General features: G+C 40.9%; 1 protein-coding gene across 1 annotated transcript in view; it reads left to right on the forward strand.

Moving 5' to 3' along the window:
* LOC122748489 (zinc finger protein 420-like) overlaps positions 1 to 15,943 on the forward strand; it is a 41,479-nt gene that overhangs the window by 11,976 nt on the left and 13,560 nt on the right. Inside the window, exons 6-8 of the mRNA XM_043994109.1 lie at positions 188 to 1,570; positions 15,414 to 15,581; positions 15,648 to 15,891. Of these exons, the coding sequence (XP_043850044.1) occupies positions 188 to 1,570; positions 15,414 to 15,581; positions 15,648 to 15,891 (1,795 nt within the window). The remainder of the gene's footprint in view (positions 1 to 187; positions 1,571 to 15,413; positions 15,582 to 15,647; positions 15,892 to 15,943) is intronic.

Consider the following 15,943-nt stretch of genomic DNA (forward strand, 5'->3'; position numbering starts at 1 on the left):
TGCCATCATATCTTTCCACAACATATACTGAGTAGCCTAATGCAAAGACAAAGGGAGCTGTGCTCCACCCACAACCCCAAGAGAGCAGGCTGGAGAAAAGTGACAAAGCCTGTGAGTAGCCAAAGGCCTGGGGAAGTGGAGGGAAAGAGACCAGGCTAATCATTCCCTTCCTTGTTCTTCCTTTCAGGGAGTAAAAGAGTTATTCAGCAGCAGAAAGTTTGTACGTCAGAGAAACGTTATCGATGTAATGACTGTGGGACAACATTCCTAGACTACAAACAGCTTGCCCAACATCAGAAAATTCGTCCTGGAAGAAAACTTTATGAATGTAATGAATGTGGGAAGTCCTTCCTGGAGAAATCCAAATTTATTGTGCATCAAAGAATTCATACTGGAGAAAAACCTTTTGGATGCAACAAATGTGGGAAGGTATTCCGCCAGAACTCGCAACTTATTCGACATCTGAGAATTCATACTGGAGAAAAACCTTATGAATGTATTAAATGTGGGAAGGGCTTTCACCAAAGCTCAGACCTTATTCGACATCATAAAATTCATATTGGAGAAAAGTGTTATAAATGTAAGGAATGTGAGAAGACTTTCCTTGAGAGCTCAGCACTTGTTCGACATCAAAGAATTCATAAAAGAAAGAAACCTTATGAATCCAATGAAAATGAGAAGACTGTCCATGAGTGCAAATACTTTACTGAACCTCAGAGAGTCCACGCAGGAGAAAAACCTTCCAAATGTATGGAATCCATTGGCAAGGAATTCAATTTAAAGAAACATCAGAAAACACATACTGGAGAGAAACCTTCTCAGTGGAATGAATGTAGGAAGGCCTGTGAGAATTCAGAATTCCCTGCATGTCAGAGAATTCAACATCTAGATAAACCTTACGGATGTAATAAATGTGAAAAGAGCTTTCACCAGAGGCCGGATCTCATTCATCATCAAAAACTTCATGTTGGAGATAAACCTTTTGAATGTTGTGAATGTGGGAAGGCCTTTCGCCTTAGGAAACAACTTGTTCAGCATCAGATAATTCATACTGAAGAGAAACCTTACAAATGTAATAAATGTGAGAAGACCTTTGGCCGGAGTGCACAACTTACTGTGCATCAGAGAATTCACACTGGAGAGAGACCCTATGAATGCAACGAATGTGAGAAAGCCTTCAATGAGAGCAAACAACTTATTGTACATCAGAGAATTCACAGTGGAGAGAAACCTTATGAGTGTGACAAATGTGAAAAGGCTTTCCGTCTGAAGACACAACTCACTAGACACCAGAGAATTCATACAGGAGAAAAGCCTTATGAATGTAAAGAATGTGGGAAGACTTTCCTGGAGAGCTCAGCACTTATTCGGCATCAGAGAGTTCATACTGGAGCAAAACCTTATGAATGCCAAAAATGTGGGAAGGCCTTTCGCCAGAGCTCACACCTTACTCAGCATCAGCGAACTCATACAGGAGAAAAACCTTATGAATGTAAAGAATGTGGAAAGGCCTTCAGTGTGAGGACACAACGTACTCGACATCAGAAATGTCACCTTAAAGAGAAATCTTATAAAGGAAATTAATCTAGAAGGCCTTTCCGGAAGAGTTAACAACTTATTCTCCATCTTATATACAGAACAGCCATTCATGTGCAAAGACTTTCCATTTGAGGACATCAAGGCTTACTTTACCTTAGGGCATCTATACTGGAGAAAGTCCCCCTAAAACAGGTGGGAAGTCCAGCCAAAGCACACAACTTTCTCATCATCAGAAAATTTATAGTGGAGAGAAACATTATCAACATAATATTTATGCCAAGAACTTCTGAGAAAGTAAAAAATGAAATGAGTAGCAGAGTATTAGAAGATTTACCAGTGTATTGAATATGGGAAGAATTTTTAAAGACTGAACATTAGAGAGAAATGTCTTAATGTCTTAAATGTAATGAATGGAAGAGGCTTTTCAACCAGGGTTTAAAATTTAATCCACATCAGGAGATTCACACTGGAAAGAAGCATTATGAAGGTGGGAAGGCCTTCTTCCAGGGTCAACCTTCTTAGCCTCAGAAAGGGAAGAAACATCTGCATGGTGATTATGAAAAGGCCATTTGAGAGAAAACAAAATCTTAATGAGTATCAGAAGATTCACAGTGGAGAGAAAACTCACCAATTCAGTGAATGTGGAGGGCCTTCATCAGAGTTCAGAACATACTCAACATCAGAAAATTCACAGTAGAGAAAAAAGGATTCTGGTGATTGTGGGAAACTTTCCACCACACCTCTCATCTTAAACAACATCAGGGAATGTTGTGTTTAGATGAGAAATTTTATGAGTGTAATGAATTTGGGAAGACCTTTCCCCAGAAATCACAGCCTTTCCTGATCAAAAAACTCATAATGGATAGAATGAATGTCTTCATTGGGGAAATGCTTTTCTCAGAAGCAAAAATCTTATTATCAGACATCTAGAAAGACTTTTATACAATATTATAAAGGAGATAAAACAACTAGGGAAATGGCAGCTGGGTAACAAAGTGGATAGAGCAGAGGGCCTGTAGTCAGGAAGCGCTGAGTTCGAATCTGGCCTCAGACACTTGTAATGTGATCAGGGACAAGTCACTTAAACCAGTTTGCCTCACTTTCTTCAACTGTAAAATGGAAATAATAGAACATCTCGGGGCTGTTGAGGGGATCAAATGAGATATGTGTAGAGTGCTTTAAAGTGCTATATAAATGTTAGTCATAATTATTAATGATGCATATGCTCATAGGAAGAGAAGAATCAATTGTCACTTATAAGGAGTGACTGATAAAAGGCTATGATACTTCATGCAGTTAAGGTAATTTAAATGAGAATAGTTATTTCGCAAGTTTAGATAGTTGCATTGATGTTGGATATTAAGTTTCTAAGAAATGTTGAGGGTACCTTAGAAACTGTCTCATCCAACCTGTCATTTTATGGATGAGTGAACTAAAGTCCAGAGAAGTTAGGGTTGAAAGCTAAGTCATCTGAATCTAAATGCAAATTGTCTTTCCCTACATCGCAGTGCCTACTAAGGGGACACAGACGGTTTGTTGTTGTTGTTGTTGTTGTTGTTGTTTTTGGCAGGGCAATGAGGGTTAAGTGACTTGCCCAGAGTCACACAACTAGTAAGTGTCAAGTGTCTGAGGCCGGATTTGAACTCAGGTCCTCCTGAATCCAGGGCCGGTGCTTTATCCACTGTGCCACCTAGGTGCCCACATATGATTTTTTTTTAACTACATATAAGGTATTTTATTTTTTCTGTTACATGTAAAGATAGTTCTCAACTTTTGTTTATACAAGCTTTCCAATTTCAGATTTTTCTCCCTCCCTCCCCTCCCTCCCCCCTCCCCTAGACAGCAGGTAATCTGATATAGGTTATATCTATATATCTATATACATATACATATATATATATATATACACACACACACATATATATATATACACATAATAACATTAATCCTATTTCTGCATTAATCCTATTATAAGAGAAAAAATCAGAGCAGTGATGCGAAACCTCAAAGTAGAAAAAAAAAACAACAGCACCCAAAACAAAAGAAATAGTATGGTTCAATCAGCATCTATACTCCACTGTTCTTTTTTTTTTTTTCTTGGATTTGGAGATCCTCTTCTATCATGAGTTCCCTGGAACTCTTCTGTACCATTGCATTGGTGAGAAGAATATAGTCCATCACAGTAGGTCAACACTCAATGCTGATGATACTGTGTACAATGTTCTGGTTCTGCTCATCTCACTCATCATCAGCTCACGTAAGACCCTCCAGGTTTCTCTGAACTCCTCCTGCTCATCATTTCTTACAGCACAATAGTATTCCATTGTATTCATATACCACAACTTGTCCAGCCATTCCCCAATTAATGGGCACCCCCTCAACTTCCAATTCCTTGCTACCACGTAAAGAGCAGCTATAAATATTTTTGTACATGTGGGTCCCTTTCCCCTTTCCATGATTTCTTTGGGAAAAAGACCTAAAAGTGGAATTGCTGGGTCAAAGGGTATGCACAGCTTTATCGCCCTTTGGGCATAATTCCAAATTGCTCTCCAGAATGGTTGGATCAGTTCACAGCTCCACCAACAATGCATTAGTGTTCCAATTTTTCTACAGCTTCTCCAACATTTATTATCTTCCTTTTTTGTCATTTTAGCCAATCTGATAGGTGTCAGGTGGTACCTCAGAGTTGTTTTCATTTGCATCTCTCTAATCATTAGAGATTTAGAGCATTTTTTCATATGGGAATAGATAGCTTTGGTTTCTTCATCAGAAAACTGCCTGTTCATATCCTTTGACCATTTCTCAATTGGGGAATGACTTGGATTCTTATAAATTTGATTTAGTTCCCTATATATTTTAGAGATGAGGCCTTTATCAGAAGTACTGGCCTCAAAAATTCTTTCCCAGCTTTCTGCCTCCCTTCTAATTTTGGATGCATTGCTTCTGTTTGTACAAAAATTTTTTAATTTAATAAAATCAAAATCATCCATTTTGCATTTTATAATATACTCTCTTGTTTGGTCAAAAACTGTTTTCCTTTCCAAAGATCTGATAGGTAGACTATTCCTTTCTCTCCTAATTTACCTATGGTATCACCTCTTATGTCCAAAATGTATCCATTTTGACTGCCGCTTTATAGTAAAGCTCCAGGCTTGGTACTGCTAACCCACCTTCCTGTGAATTTATTTTTCATTATTTCCCTGGATATTCTTCATTTTTTGTTTTTCCAGATGAATTTTGTTATTATTTTTTCTAGCTGTATAAAATAATTTTTAGGTAGTCTGGTTGGTATGGCACTGAATAAGTAAATTAATTTAGGCAGTATTGTCATTTTTACTATATTAGCTCTGCCTATCCATGAGCAATTGATATCTTTCCAATTATTTAGATCTGATTTGATTTGTGTGAAGAGTGTTTGGTAGTTGTGTTCATAGAGTTCCTGGGTTTGTCTTGGCAAGTAGACTCCCAAGTATTTTATATTATCTACCGTTACTTTAAATGAAATTTCTCTTTCTATCTCTTGCTGCTGGACTTTGTTGGTCATGTATAGAAATGCTGATGATTTATGTGGATTTATTTTATATCCTGCTACTTTGCTAAAGTTGTTAATTGTTTCGAGTAATTTTTGAGTTGATTCTCTAGGATTCTTTAAGTATACCATCATATCATCTGCAAAGAGTGATAGTTTTGTTTCCTCCTTGCCTATTCTAATTCCTTTAATTCCTTTCTCTTCTCTGATTGCTAAAGCTAACATTTCTAGGACAATATTAAATAATAGGGGTGATAATGGACATCCCTGCTTCACCCCTGATCTTATTGGGAAGGCCTCTAATTTATCTCCATTGCATATAATACTTGCTGATGGCTTTAGGTAGATACTGTTTATTATTCTAAGGAAAGCTCCACCTATTCCTAAACTCTCTAGTGTTTTTATTAGGAATGGGTGTTGTACTTTGTCAAAAGCCTTCTCTGCATCTATTGAGATAATCATATGATTTTGGTTGGTTTTCTTATTGATGTGGTTGATTATGTTAATAGTTTTTCTAATGTTGAACCAGCCCTGCATTCCTGGTATAAATCCCACTTGGTCATAGTGTATTATCTTGGTGATCGCTTGCTGTAATCTCCTTGCTAATATCTTATTTAAGATTTTAGCATCAATATTCATTAGGGAAATTGGTCTATAATTTTCTTTCTCTGTTTTTGCTTTGCCTGGTTTTGGTATCACCACCATATTTGTGTCATAAAACGAATTTGGTAGAACTCCTTCTTCACCTATTTTTCCAAATAATTTGTATAATATTGGAATTAATTGTTCTTTAAATGTTTGGTAAAATTCACCCGTAAACCTATCTGGCCCTGGGGATTTTTTCTTAGGGAGTTCATTAATGGCTTGTTCAATTTCTTTTTCTAATATGGGTTTATTTAAGGATTTTATTTCTTCTTTAGTTAACCTGGGCAGTTTGTATTTTTGTAAATATTCATCCATTTCATTTAGATTGTCAAATTTTTTGGCATACAGTTGGGCAAAATAATTCCTAATTATTGATTTAATTTCCACTTCATTGGTGGTAACATCACCCTTTTCATTTTTGATACTGGTAATTTGGTTTTCTTCTTTCTTTTTTTAATCAAATTAACCAATATTTTATCTATTTTATTGGTTTTTTCATAAAACCAGCTCTTAGTTTTATTGATTAATTCTATAGTTTTTTTGCTTTCAATCTTATTAATTTCTCCTTTAATTTTCAGGATCTCTAATTTAGTGTCTAATTGGGGATTTCTAATTTGTTCTTTTTCTAGCTTTTTAAGTTGCATGCCCAATTCATTAATCTCCTCTTTCTCTTTTTTATTCATGTAAGCATTTAGAGCTATAAATTTTCCCCTAAGCACTGCTTTGGCTGCATCCCATAGATTTTGGTATGTTGTCTCATTATTGTCATTCTCTTGGATAAAGTTATTGATTGTTTCTATGATTTCTTGTTTGGCCCATTCATTCTTTAGAATGAAATTATTTATTTTCCAATTGATTTTCATTCTACTTTTCCCTGGCTCTTTCTTACATGTAATTTTTATTGCATCATGATCTGAGAAGGATGCATTTACTATTTCTGCCTTTCTACATTTGACTATGATGTTTTTGTGCCCTAATACATGGTCAATTTTTGAAAATGTGCCATGTACTGCTGAGAAAAAGGTATATTCCTTTCTATCCCCATTCAATTTTCTCCAGACATCTATAATGTCTAACTTTTCTAGTAATCTATTCACCTCTTTCACTTCTTTCTTATTTTTCGGCTAGCTTTATCTAATTCTGAGAGGGGGAGATTCAGATCCCCCACTAGTATAGTATTACTGTCTAATTCCTCTTGTAACTCATTTAACTTCTCCTCTAAGAACTTGGATGCTATACCACTTGACGCATACATATTTAATATTGATATTACTTCATCATCTATAGTACCTTTAAGCAAGATGTAATTTCCTTCCTTATCTCTTTTAATGAGATCTATTTTTGCCTGCACTTTGTCTGAGATAAGGATTGCTACCCCTGCCTTTTTTACTTTAGCTGAGGCATAATATATTCTGCTCCAGCCTTTTACCTTTACTCTGTGTGTATCTCTCTGCTTCAAATGTGTTTCTTGTAAACAGCATATTGTAGGATTCTGGTTTTTAATCCACTCTGCAATTCACTTCCGTTTTATAGCAGAGTTCATCCCATTCACATTCACAGTTATTATTACTGACTGTCTATTCCCCTCCATTCTATTTACCCCTTTGTACTTTTCCCCCCTTCTTTCACCCTATTCCTCCTCACCGACATTTTTCTTCTTACCCCTGCCTCCCCCGATCTGCCCTCCCTTTTTATCACCCCCCTCTCTTTTCTTTACCCTTTTCTCCCTTGCTTTTGTCCTCCCTTCTATCAGTCCCCCCCCTTTCCCTTCCCCTTTTGCTTCCCTAAAGAATGAGTTAAGTTTCTTTATCCCAATGAACGTATATGTTATTCCCTCTTTGAGTCAAATCTAATGAGAATAGGGTTGAAACAATGTTCCCCCCTCCTTTCTTTCCCTCTATTGTAATAGGTTTTTTTCCCCCACCTCTTCATATGATATAATTCATCCCATTCCACCTCCCCTTTCCTCTCCTCCCCATAGACTCCCTTTTTAACCCCTTAATTCTTTTGTATCATCACATCAAAGACAATTTATATTTATACCCTCTATGTAAAGTCCTTCTCTCTGCCCAAATACATTTACAGTTCTTAAGAGTTATGAGTATTATCTTCCTGTGTAGGGATATAAACAGTTTAACCTAATAGGGTAACCTTTTTTTCCCCCCTCTGTTTACCTTTTTAAACTTCTCTTGAGTCTTGTATGTTGAGATCAAATTTTCTATTCAGTTCTGGTCTTTTCACCAGGAAAGATTGAAAGTCCCCAATGTCATTAAATGTCCATCTTTTCCCCTGAAAGAAAATGCACATTTTTGCTGGGTAATAGATTCTCGGCTGCAATCCAAGCTCCTTTGCCTTCCGGAATATCATATTCCAAGCCTTGCGGTCCTTTAATGTTGAAGCTGCCAGGTCCTGAGCAATCCTGACTGTGGCTCCATGATATTTAAATTGCTTCTTTCTGGCTGCTTGGAGTATTTTCTCCTTCACCTGATAATTCTGTAATTTGGCTACAATATTCCTTGGAGTTTTCCTTTTGGGGTCTCTTTTAGGAGGTGATCGGTGGATTCTTTCAATGATGATTTTATCTTCTGATTCTATGATATCAGGGCAGTTCTCCTTAATAATTTCCTGGAATATGGTGTCTAGATTCTTTTTCTGGTCATGGCTTTCAGGCAGTCCAATGATTCTCAAATTGTCTCTCCTCGATCTGTTTTCCAGATCAGTTGTCTTTCCAATGAGGTATTTCACATTTTCTTCTATTTTTTCATTTTTTTGATTCTGCTTGACTGATTCCTGGTGTCTCATGGATTCCTTATCTTCCAACTGTCCCACTTTAATTTTTAAGGCTTTGTTTTCTTCAGTGAGATTATGCACCTTTTTTTCCATTTGGCCAAGTGAATTTTTTAAGGTATTGTTTTCTTCAGTGAGATTATGCACCCTTTCTTCCATTTGGCCAAATGAATTTTTTAAGGCTTTGTTTTCTTCAGTGAAATTATGTGCTTCCTTTTCCAAGCTGCTGATTCTTTTTTCATAGTTTTCTTGTTTTGCTTTCATTTCTCTCCCCATTTTTTCTTCTATCTCTCGCAATTGATTTTTAAAATCCTTTTTGAGCTCTTCCAGGAAGGCTTTTTGTTCTTGAGACCAATTCACCTGCCTTCGTGAGGCTTCATATGTAGGCAATTTGAGGCTATTGTCCTCATCTGAGTTTGTGTTGGCTTCTTCCCTATTGATACAGAAGCTCTCAATGGAGAGGGTTCTTTTTTGCTTCTTACTCATTATTGCAGCTTATTTACTTATTTTTTAAGTTGAGGTCTGCTCTGGGGGCCCCAGGGTCCCTGTTTTGGGCTTCTTGTGCAGGGGTATAGATGCTGTGTGACCGGGTTTTTACTCTGAGGCCTTTATGGTGTGTGGAGATCCCCCGCCCTGCACTTCCTGTCTGGTCATCCCTAGCTCTACCTATACAGCAAGTCTCCATCATGTATAAGCAGCTTCAGGCCACCAGGAATTAAAATGGATCTGAACTTTTTTTTTTTTTGCAGGGCAATGAGGGTTAAGTGACTTGCCCAGGGTCACACAGCTAGTTAAGTGTCATGTGTCTGAGGCTGGACTTGAACTCAGGTCCTCCTGAATCCAGGGCCAATGCTTTATCCACTGCATCACCTAGCTGCCCTGGATCTGAACTTTTAAGAGGCTAAGTTAAGTTGAAAACCAGGGTTTTATGGTACATAACCTCAAATGGGCCCTCATTGCTGCCAGGCAATCCTTTAACACCTCCCTAATTGACTCTCAAAAACACTATCCTTCTTTAAAAACCTCCCAGTTGGGGCAGCTAGGTGGCGCAGTGGATAGAGCACCGGCCCTGGAGTCAGGAGGACCTGAGTTCAAATCCGGCCTCAGACACTTAACACTTACTAGCTGTGTGACCCTAGGCAAGTCACTTAACCCCAATTGCCTCACTAAAAAAAAAAAAAACAACCCTCCCAGTTTCCCTCCCCTGGCCTGAGGGAGTATTTCAATTTCAATTAAAAAAAATTTTTTTTTTGGTGGGGCAATGAGTGGCAAGTATCTGAGGCAGGATTTGAACTCCGGTCCTCCTGAATCCAGGGCCAGTGCTTTATCCACTGCACCACATAGCTACCCCTGAGGGAGTATTTCTAAAATGCTTAGCCCAGTGCTTGTCATTACTATGGTAGATGCTTTATAAATGCTTATTCCCTTCCTAGTCCTTCACCCTTTTTCACATGAAGGGCACAAGTTGATCCCATTCTCTCTGGTACTTTGCCCCCCACTCCCCAACATGCCCATTCTAACTTATTTTCAGTCTCTCCCTGTTTACTAGCTGCTTCTTTCTTCATTCGTACCATCTTCTTCATACTTGACCTGTCCCTGAAGGACAGATATCTCTTCCCTTGTGTAGATAAACTCTTCTCCTCACCTCTCTGATCTCATTGTTCAGCTGAATCTACCATCTTCAAACATACCAGTGACTTCTTACTTGTTCAATCTAATGCTGTTTTCCTCAGATCTCATCTTTTACTTCCCTGGCAGTCCTGCCTGGCCGTCCCACCTGGGCTTCCCGGGCTGGCTCTCCCATCTGTCTGACCATCCCCTCAGTCAGCCTCGCTGGGTCATCCCCAGGGCTCTGTCTTAGGCCCTCTTCTCTGGTTTGTTTCACTGGGTGGTCTTAGCAGTTTCCATGGTTTTGATTGTCTTCTCGGCTGATGGTTCCCAAATGTCTCAGACATCTTGAACTAGATGTTCTAGAAATAAATCCAACACACCCCAAACTGAGCACGTTATTTTCCTCCAGGTCCTCCCCACCCCTAAATTTCTCCTGATGTCCAGGGTAACATTAGTCATTCCAGATCACAACCTAAGTGTTATCCTCAATCACTCTCACACCCCGTGTATGATCAGTTGTCAAGTCTTGTTGATTTTACCTTTGTAACAACTCTTGTATTCCACCCTCTCCTCTGACACTGCCCTTACGCTCTTACTCCTGAATTATATTGCATTGCTGGTTGATCTCCCTGCATCAAGTTTCTCCCCACCACGTAGTTTTAATTCAATAAACATTTATTAAGTACCTACTATGTGCCAGGCACTGTGCCAAGCACATGTTAAATCCCTGATTGATTGTACTTTGAGCTCCTTGAGAGCATGGACTCTCTTTTGCCTTGTGGGAATTTATTGTGATTTGGGGGCCCTGCCTTTGGGCTGAGATTAAAAGGCCTTAGGCCCTCAGGGGTTTTTTCTGTGTAAGAGCTGGGGCCCCTCCCCCTCCACTTCAGCCAACCTGGAAAGCCCTGTGGGCCTTACTGGATGCCAGGTCAGAGGGCTGGGGAAAAAGCCCCAGCTCCCTCTACCCTGAGGGGATCTACCCCAGAGACCCCGGGCTCGTACAGGCCGGCCTCTGGCGTAGCCCATGCGGAGGTCCCAGGCACACAGCAGGGGGCAGGATCCCCTTGAGCCCTGGGTGTGGTGTACACGGGAGACTCGAGCCCCCCTGGCCACAGCCCTACCTTGGCCGGGGGATTAGTTTGGTGTGTGCAGGCCGCAGAGAGCCTGAGGTTTGAGGGGAGAGAAGGAAGATATATATCGAGGAGTTAGACAGTAAGGGAGGACAGACAGAAAGAGGTCACTGGAGGACTTAGGAAGAAAACGCAAGGAGAAGCAAGTCAGTTCGTCACTACGGCTGACAGAGACTGAGAAAGAGCTAGCAAGAAGGTAGAGACGCTGAGGGAGGCAGACAAAGAACGGTATGGAGAAAGGGCTTTTTTTTTCAGTGAATCATTAAATAGTAGGCTCCCTGTATCATAACTGCTTGGAAGCCCCAAAAGCAGCCTGGCAAAAATTTGGTTTAGACCAGCATCTTACACCATCTTCCACAAGTTATAAGGGAATACATGACCTGATTATTAAAGATCATGCCATTTTAAAAATTGGAAATCAATCATATAATTCTCACAGCTATGGGTAAGAGGTGCATTCTTAGCCAAGCAAGGGACAATTACAAAAGATAATTGATTATTTTGATTGTATGAAACTGAAAAGCTGCTCAACACATCTGGGCAGCTAGGGGGCACAGTGAATAGAGTGGTAGGCCTGGGGTCAGGAAGACTCATCTTCTTGAGTTCAAGTCTGGCCTCAGCTGGAGGAGTAATTGGTAAATCACTCCAGTATGTGTGTCAAGAAAACCCCAAATGAGGTCATGAAGAGTTGGGCACAACTGAAAGATGATTGAACAACAATTCAATGCATTTAGGATATGAAGGGAAGCAGTTGAATGGGGTGAAATTTTTGTATCAAATATCTTGGGAAAGAGCTTGGTATCCAAAATATAGACAGTGTGAACACACACACACACATATCGAAAGTGATTAGTAGATAAGTGGTCAAAGAATTAATAAACAAGAGAACTATTAACCATATGAAGTATTCTGTCACTAATAATAAGAGAAATACACATCAAAACAACTCAGACGTTTCACTTTACACACCTCCCCCCCTTCAAATTGGCAAAAATGACCAGAAAATGGAACATTTTTGGAGGGGCCATGAGAAGGTAGGCACACTACTGCAATTTGGGTGAAGCTGGAATTATGCATCCAAAATGACTAAAATACCCACACCCTTTGACCTGATAATTCCACTACTAGGCATATAATGCAAGGAATATCACAGCATTTTTTGTATCAAAAAACTGGGAATGAAGTATATTTGCACATTTATTTGGGGAATAGCTTAAACAACTTGAATTCAATGAAATATAACTAAACTCCAATAAACTATGAATATGATGAAGAGAAGCATGGAAAGACTTAAATGAACTGATGCAGTGAAGTTAGCAGAGCCAAGAAAACAATATACACAACAATGTAAATGGAAAGAACAACCACTAAACAGTTTAATGTTACAAAAATTACCAAAAAACCAAGTGTACCACATAAAACATCTCCTTCCTTTACAGAAGTAGGAGGTCCATGGCTGTGTAATAGTGTATGTGATTTTAGGATTTTTTGTTTTGTTTTGGTTTTGGTGAGTTAATTGGGGTTATGTGACTTGCCCAGGATCACAGAGCCAGTAAGTGTTAAGTGTCTGAGGCTGGATTTGAACTCAGGTCCTCCTGACTCCAGGGCTGCTGCTCTATCCACTGCACCACCTAGCTGCCCCAGGATTTTTTAATATATGTTATGGACCCAGAGCACCCCAGAAGTTTTCTGCAGTACATCAAAAAACCTTCTCCTTGAAAAACTAAACCAGAGGACAGATACACCTAAAGAGATAAGTGGAACCAGATGGGACTGAGCTAGCTCTGGGACCCCCACCCTTCACTGCAGTCTCCTCCACCCCTGGGGAGATAAGATTAGCTGTGGCTGCTTCCTTTGTGTCCAGAGGAGAGAGATGGCTTGAGAGATCTGCAGCCACTCCTCACCCAACTCTTCCAGCCACCACCAGTGGGGGATGGTCCTCCCTCACTAAGGGAACTTTCCACAGTCAGATGGCCACCCCCATCAGTCCTCTATAAAAGCATCTGCCTGTCTCCTGCTCGAGGAGATCAGTACCTCAGAGCCACACTCTGTGCCATGCCTTTCTCCCCATGAGAAGAAGTCCGGTGATTTCTCTCTTGGTTTCCCTTCCCTTGCCCCTAAATAAACGACTCGCTTATTCTAATTGCTTTTGTGTGCAGGACGGTATAATTCTTTTTTTTTTTTTTTTTTAGTGAGGCAATTGGGGTTAAGTGACTTGCCCAGGGTCACACAGCTAGTAAGTGTTAAGTGTCTGAGGCCAGATTTGAACTCAGGTACTCCTGACTCCATGGCTGGTGCTCTATCCACTGCGCCATCTAGCTGCCCCAGGACGGTATAATTCTTTAAAGAGGAATTCCTAAGGATCCCAAACTCCTACCCCTACCCAAACCCCCTACCCTATTTTTCCCATGACATATATTGATGTTTTGCTGATTTTTTTTAATCTTTAAAAATATTATTATATAGGATGGCTCTCTTGGTGGGAGAAGGGAAGTGATACTGGGGGGAATATAAGCAATGTAAAAAACAAACAAAAATCAATAAAAATGTAGTTTTTAAATATGGTCAACCACTGATCTCTGAGGCATTCCAGGGGAAATCTGCTTCTAAACTTACATTGAATTTTTTTGTTTGTTGTTTTGTTTTGTTTTATTTTGTTCTTGTGAGGCAATTGGGGTTAAGTGACTTGCCCAGGGTCACACAGCTAGTAAGTGTTAAGTGTCTGAGGTCGAATTTGAACTCAGATCCTCCTGACTCCAGGGCCAGTGCTCTATCCACTGTGCCACCTAGCTGCCCTTACATTGAATTATTAATAGCTATTCTTTGAGGTCAGACATTTAGAAAATTCCAAACCACCCAGTTCTACACTCATCCAAGCCTCATTTGTCCATATTTGCCACAAAAATGACATGAGAGTCTTTGTCAAATGTGCCAACAGAATCTAGGTGAAAATAGGTCAGAAGACAGACAGAAATGTACAGCTTCCCAAAATAGAACAGCACCTTCTGAGAGAGCAAAAAACCCCAACCCCCCAAAAACCAAACAACACCTGAAAACAAAGTAGATGGCCATTGATTTGGGGTATACTATTGATTGTACATTAATGAAATATTACTCAACTATAAGAAAATAAATAGGAAGAATTTATAGAGTGGGGAGATGTGAAGTGATGTAGAGTGAAGTAAGCAGAACCAGGAAAACAATGGGCATAAATACAAAATATGCATAGAAATAACCACAAAAACTAAATACCATGTTGCCACAGGGAAATTGGTTGGTGTGGGGGTCCTTAGGTATTCCTCTTTAAAGACTTACACCCTCTCACACAAAAATCCAATTAGAATAAAATAATCTTTTATTTATTTTTTTTTTGCGGGGCAATGGGGGTTAAGTGACTTGCCCAGGGTCACACAGCTAGTCAGTGTCAAGTGTCTAAGGCCGGATTTGAACTCAGGTCCTCCTGAATCCAGGACCAGTGCTTTATCCACTGCACCACCTAGCTGCCCCCATAATCTTTTATTTAAGGGCTTGAGAAAGGAAACCTCAAGAGGGGTTTCAAGGGGAGATGGTTCAGAGGTAGTTCTCTGAGATACCTATCTCCTCGAGCAGGAGAAAGGCAAAAGCTTCTATAGATGGTAGATGGGGTGATCACCACCTGACAACGGAAAGTTCCCTTTGGGGGGTGGGGAAAGACTTGAGTGAGGAGGTGGTTCTGACTTCTGGAGTTCTCTCTGTCCCTTGGCACAGATCAGGCAGCAGCCACGAGCCCAGTGGGCTCTTGCCTCTCAAGGTGTGTCTGTCTTCCAAGGAGTTACCCCAGACCCATGTCCTTTCGTTTAGCTTGGCCAGTTAAACTTTAATAGTCCTGACCCCATAACAATATGAGCAAGACTGACCCCAGAAAAGAGTTGAGGAAATGTGCCCGCCCCAAATCTACTGGTTCCTTCCTTGCTTCTTATAAACACACCTGTCTCCTCGACTCCACCCTCCCTGCTAGGTATCGATCTATTTCTCCTCTACTCAGTTAAATTCCTCGAAAAAGCGATCTACTCTGTCTGCATTTACTCAGCTCATGCCTTCTTCACCCTGCCGGCTTCAACTCCTTTTGTGTGTGGTCTTCCCCCCACTAGATTGCAAGCTGTTTAGCGGTTGGGGTTCTCTTGTACCCCCAGCCTTGGAGCGTATGGGGTGTTGGGAGAGGACTCGCACCTCGGCTGAGGGCTGCCCATGTATCCCTGGTGTCCACCCGCCGCCCAGCTCCCACCAGTGGCTGCACCATGCACAGTGGCCACGCCCGGTAAGTCATCTGGGCATGCAGGCCAACCCAGGGGAGCTACGAGGTGTCTGCCCCTAGCACGTGGAGCCTTCCGCCGGGGGAAGGAGCGGATGAGAACCGTGTGTTCCAGACGGCACGGAGACAGCTGAAGGCGGCACTACCGAGCCCCGGGTTGGGTCGGACACCTCCGACGCCAAGGCCATCCTGGGCATCCCGGCCCTGACCAGCCGCCAGCCTTTGCGCTGCTACGCCCCGCTTAAGTCCGGTTCATGCACAGGTCAAGACACCCCCCCCCCCATTGAAGCCACTGGTCCTCTCCCCAAACGGAGGAGGCACAAAAACACGCCCAGCCGGGACACAGTGCCGGGCACACAGTGAGCACTGGATGCCCATTGGCGGACGGCGCCCTGCTAAAAGCGCACGCCC

Source organism: Dromiciops gliroides, chromosome 3 (assembly GCF_019393635.1).
Source record: "Dromiciops gliroides isolate mDroGli1 chromosome 3, mDroGli1.pri, whole genome shotgun sequence".
NCBI lineage: Eukaryota > Metazoa > Chordata > Mammalia > Microbiotheria > Microbiotheriidae > Dromiciops > Dromiciops gliroides.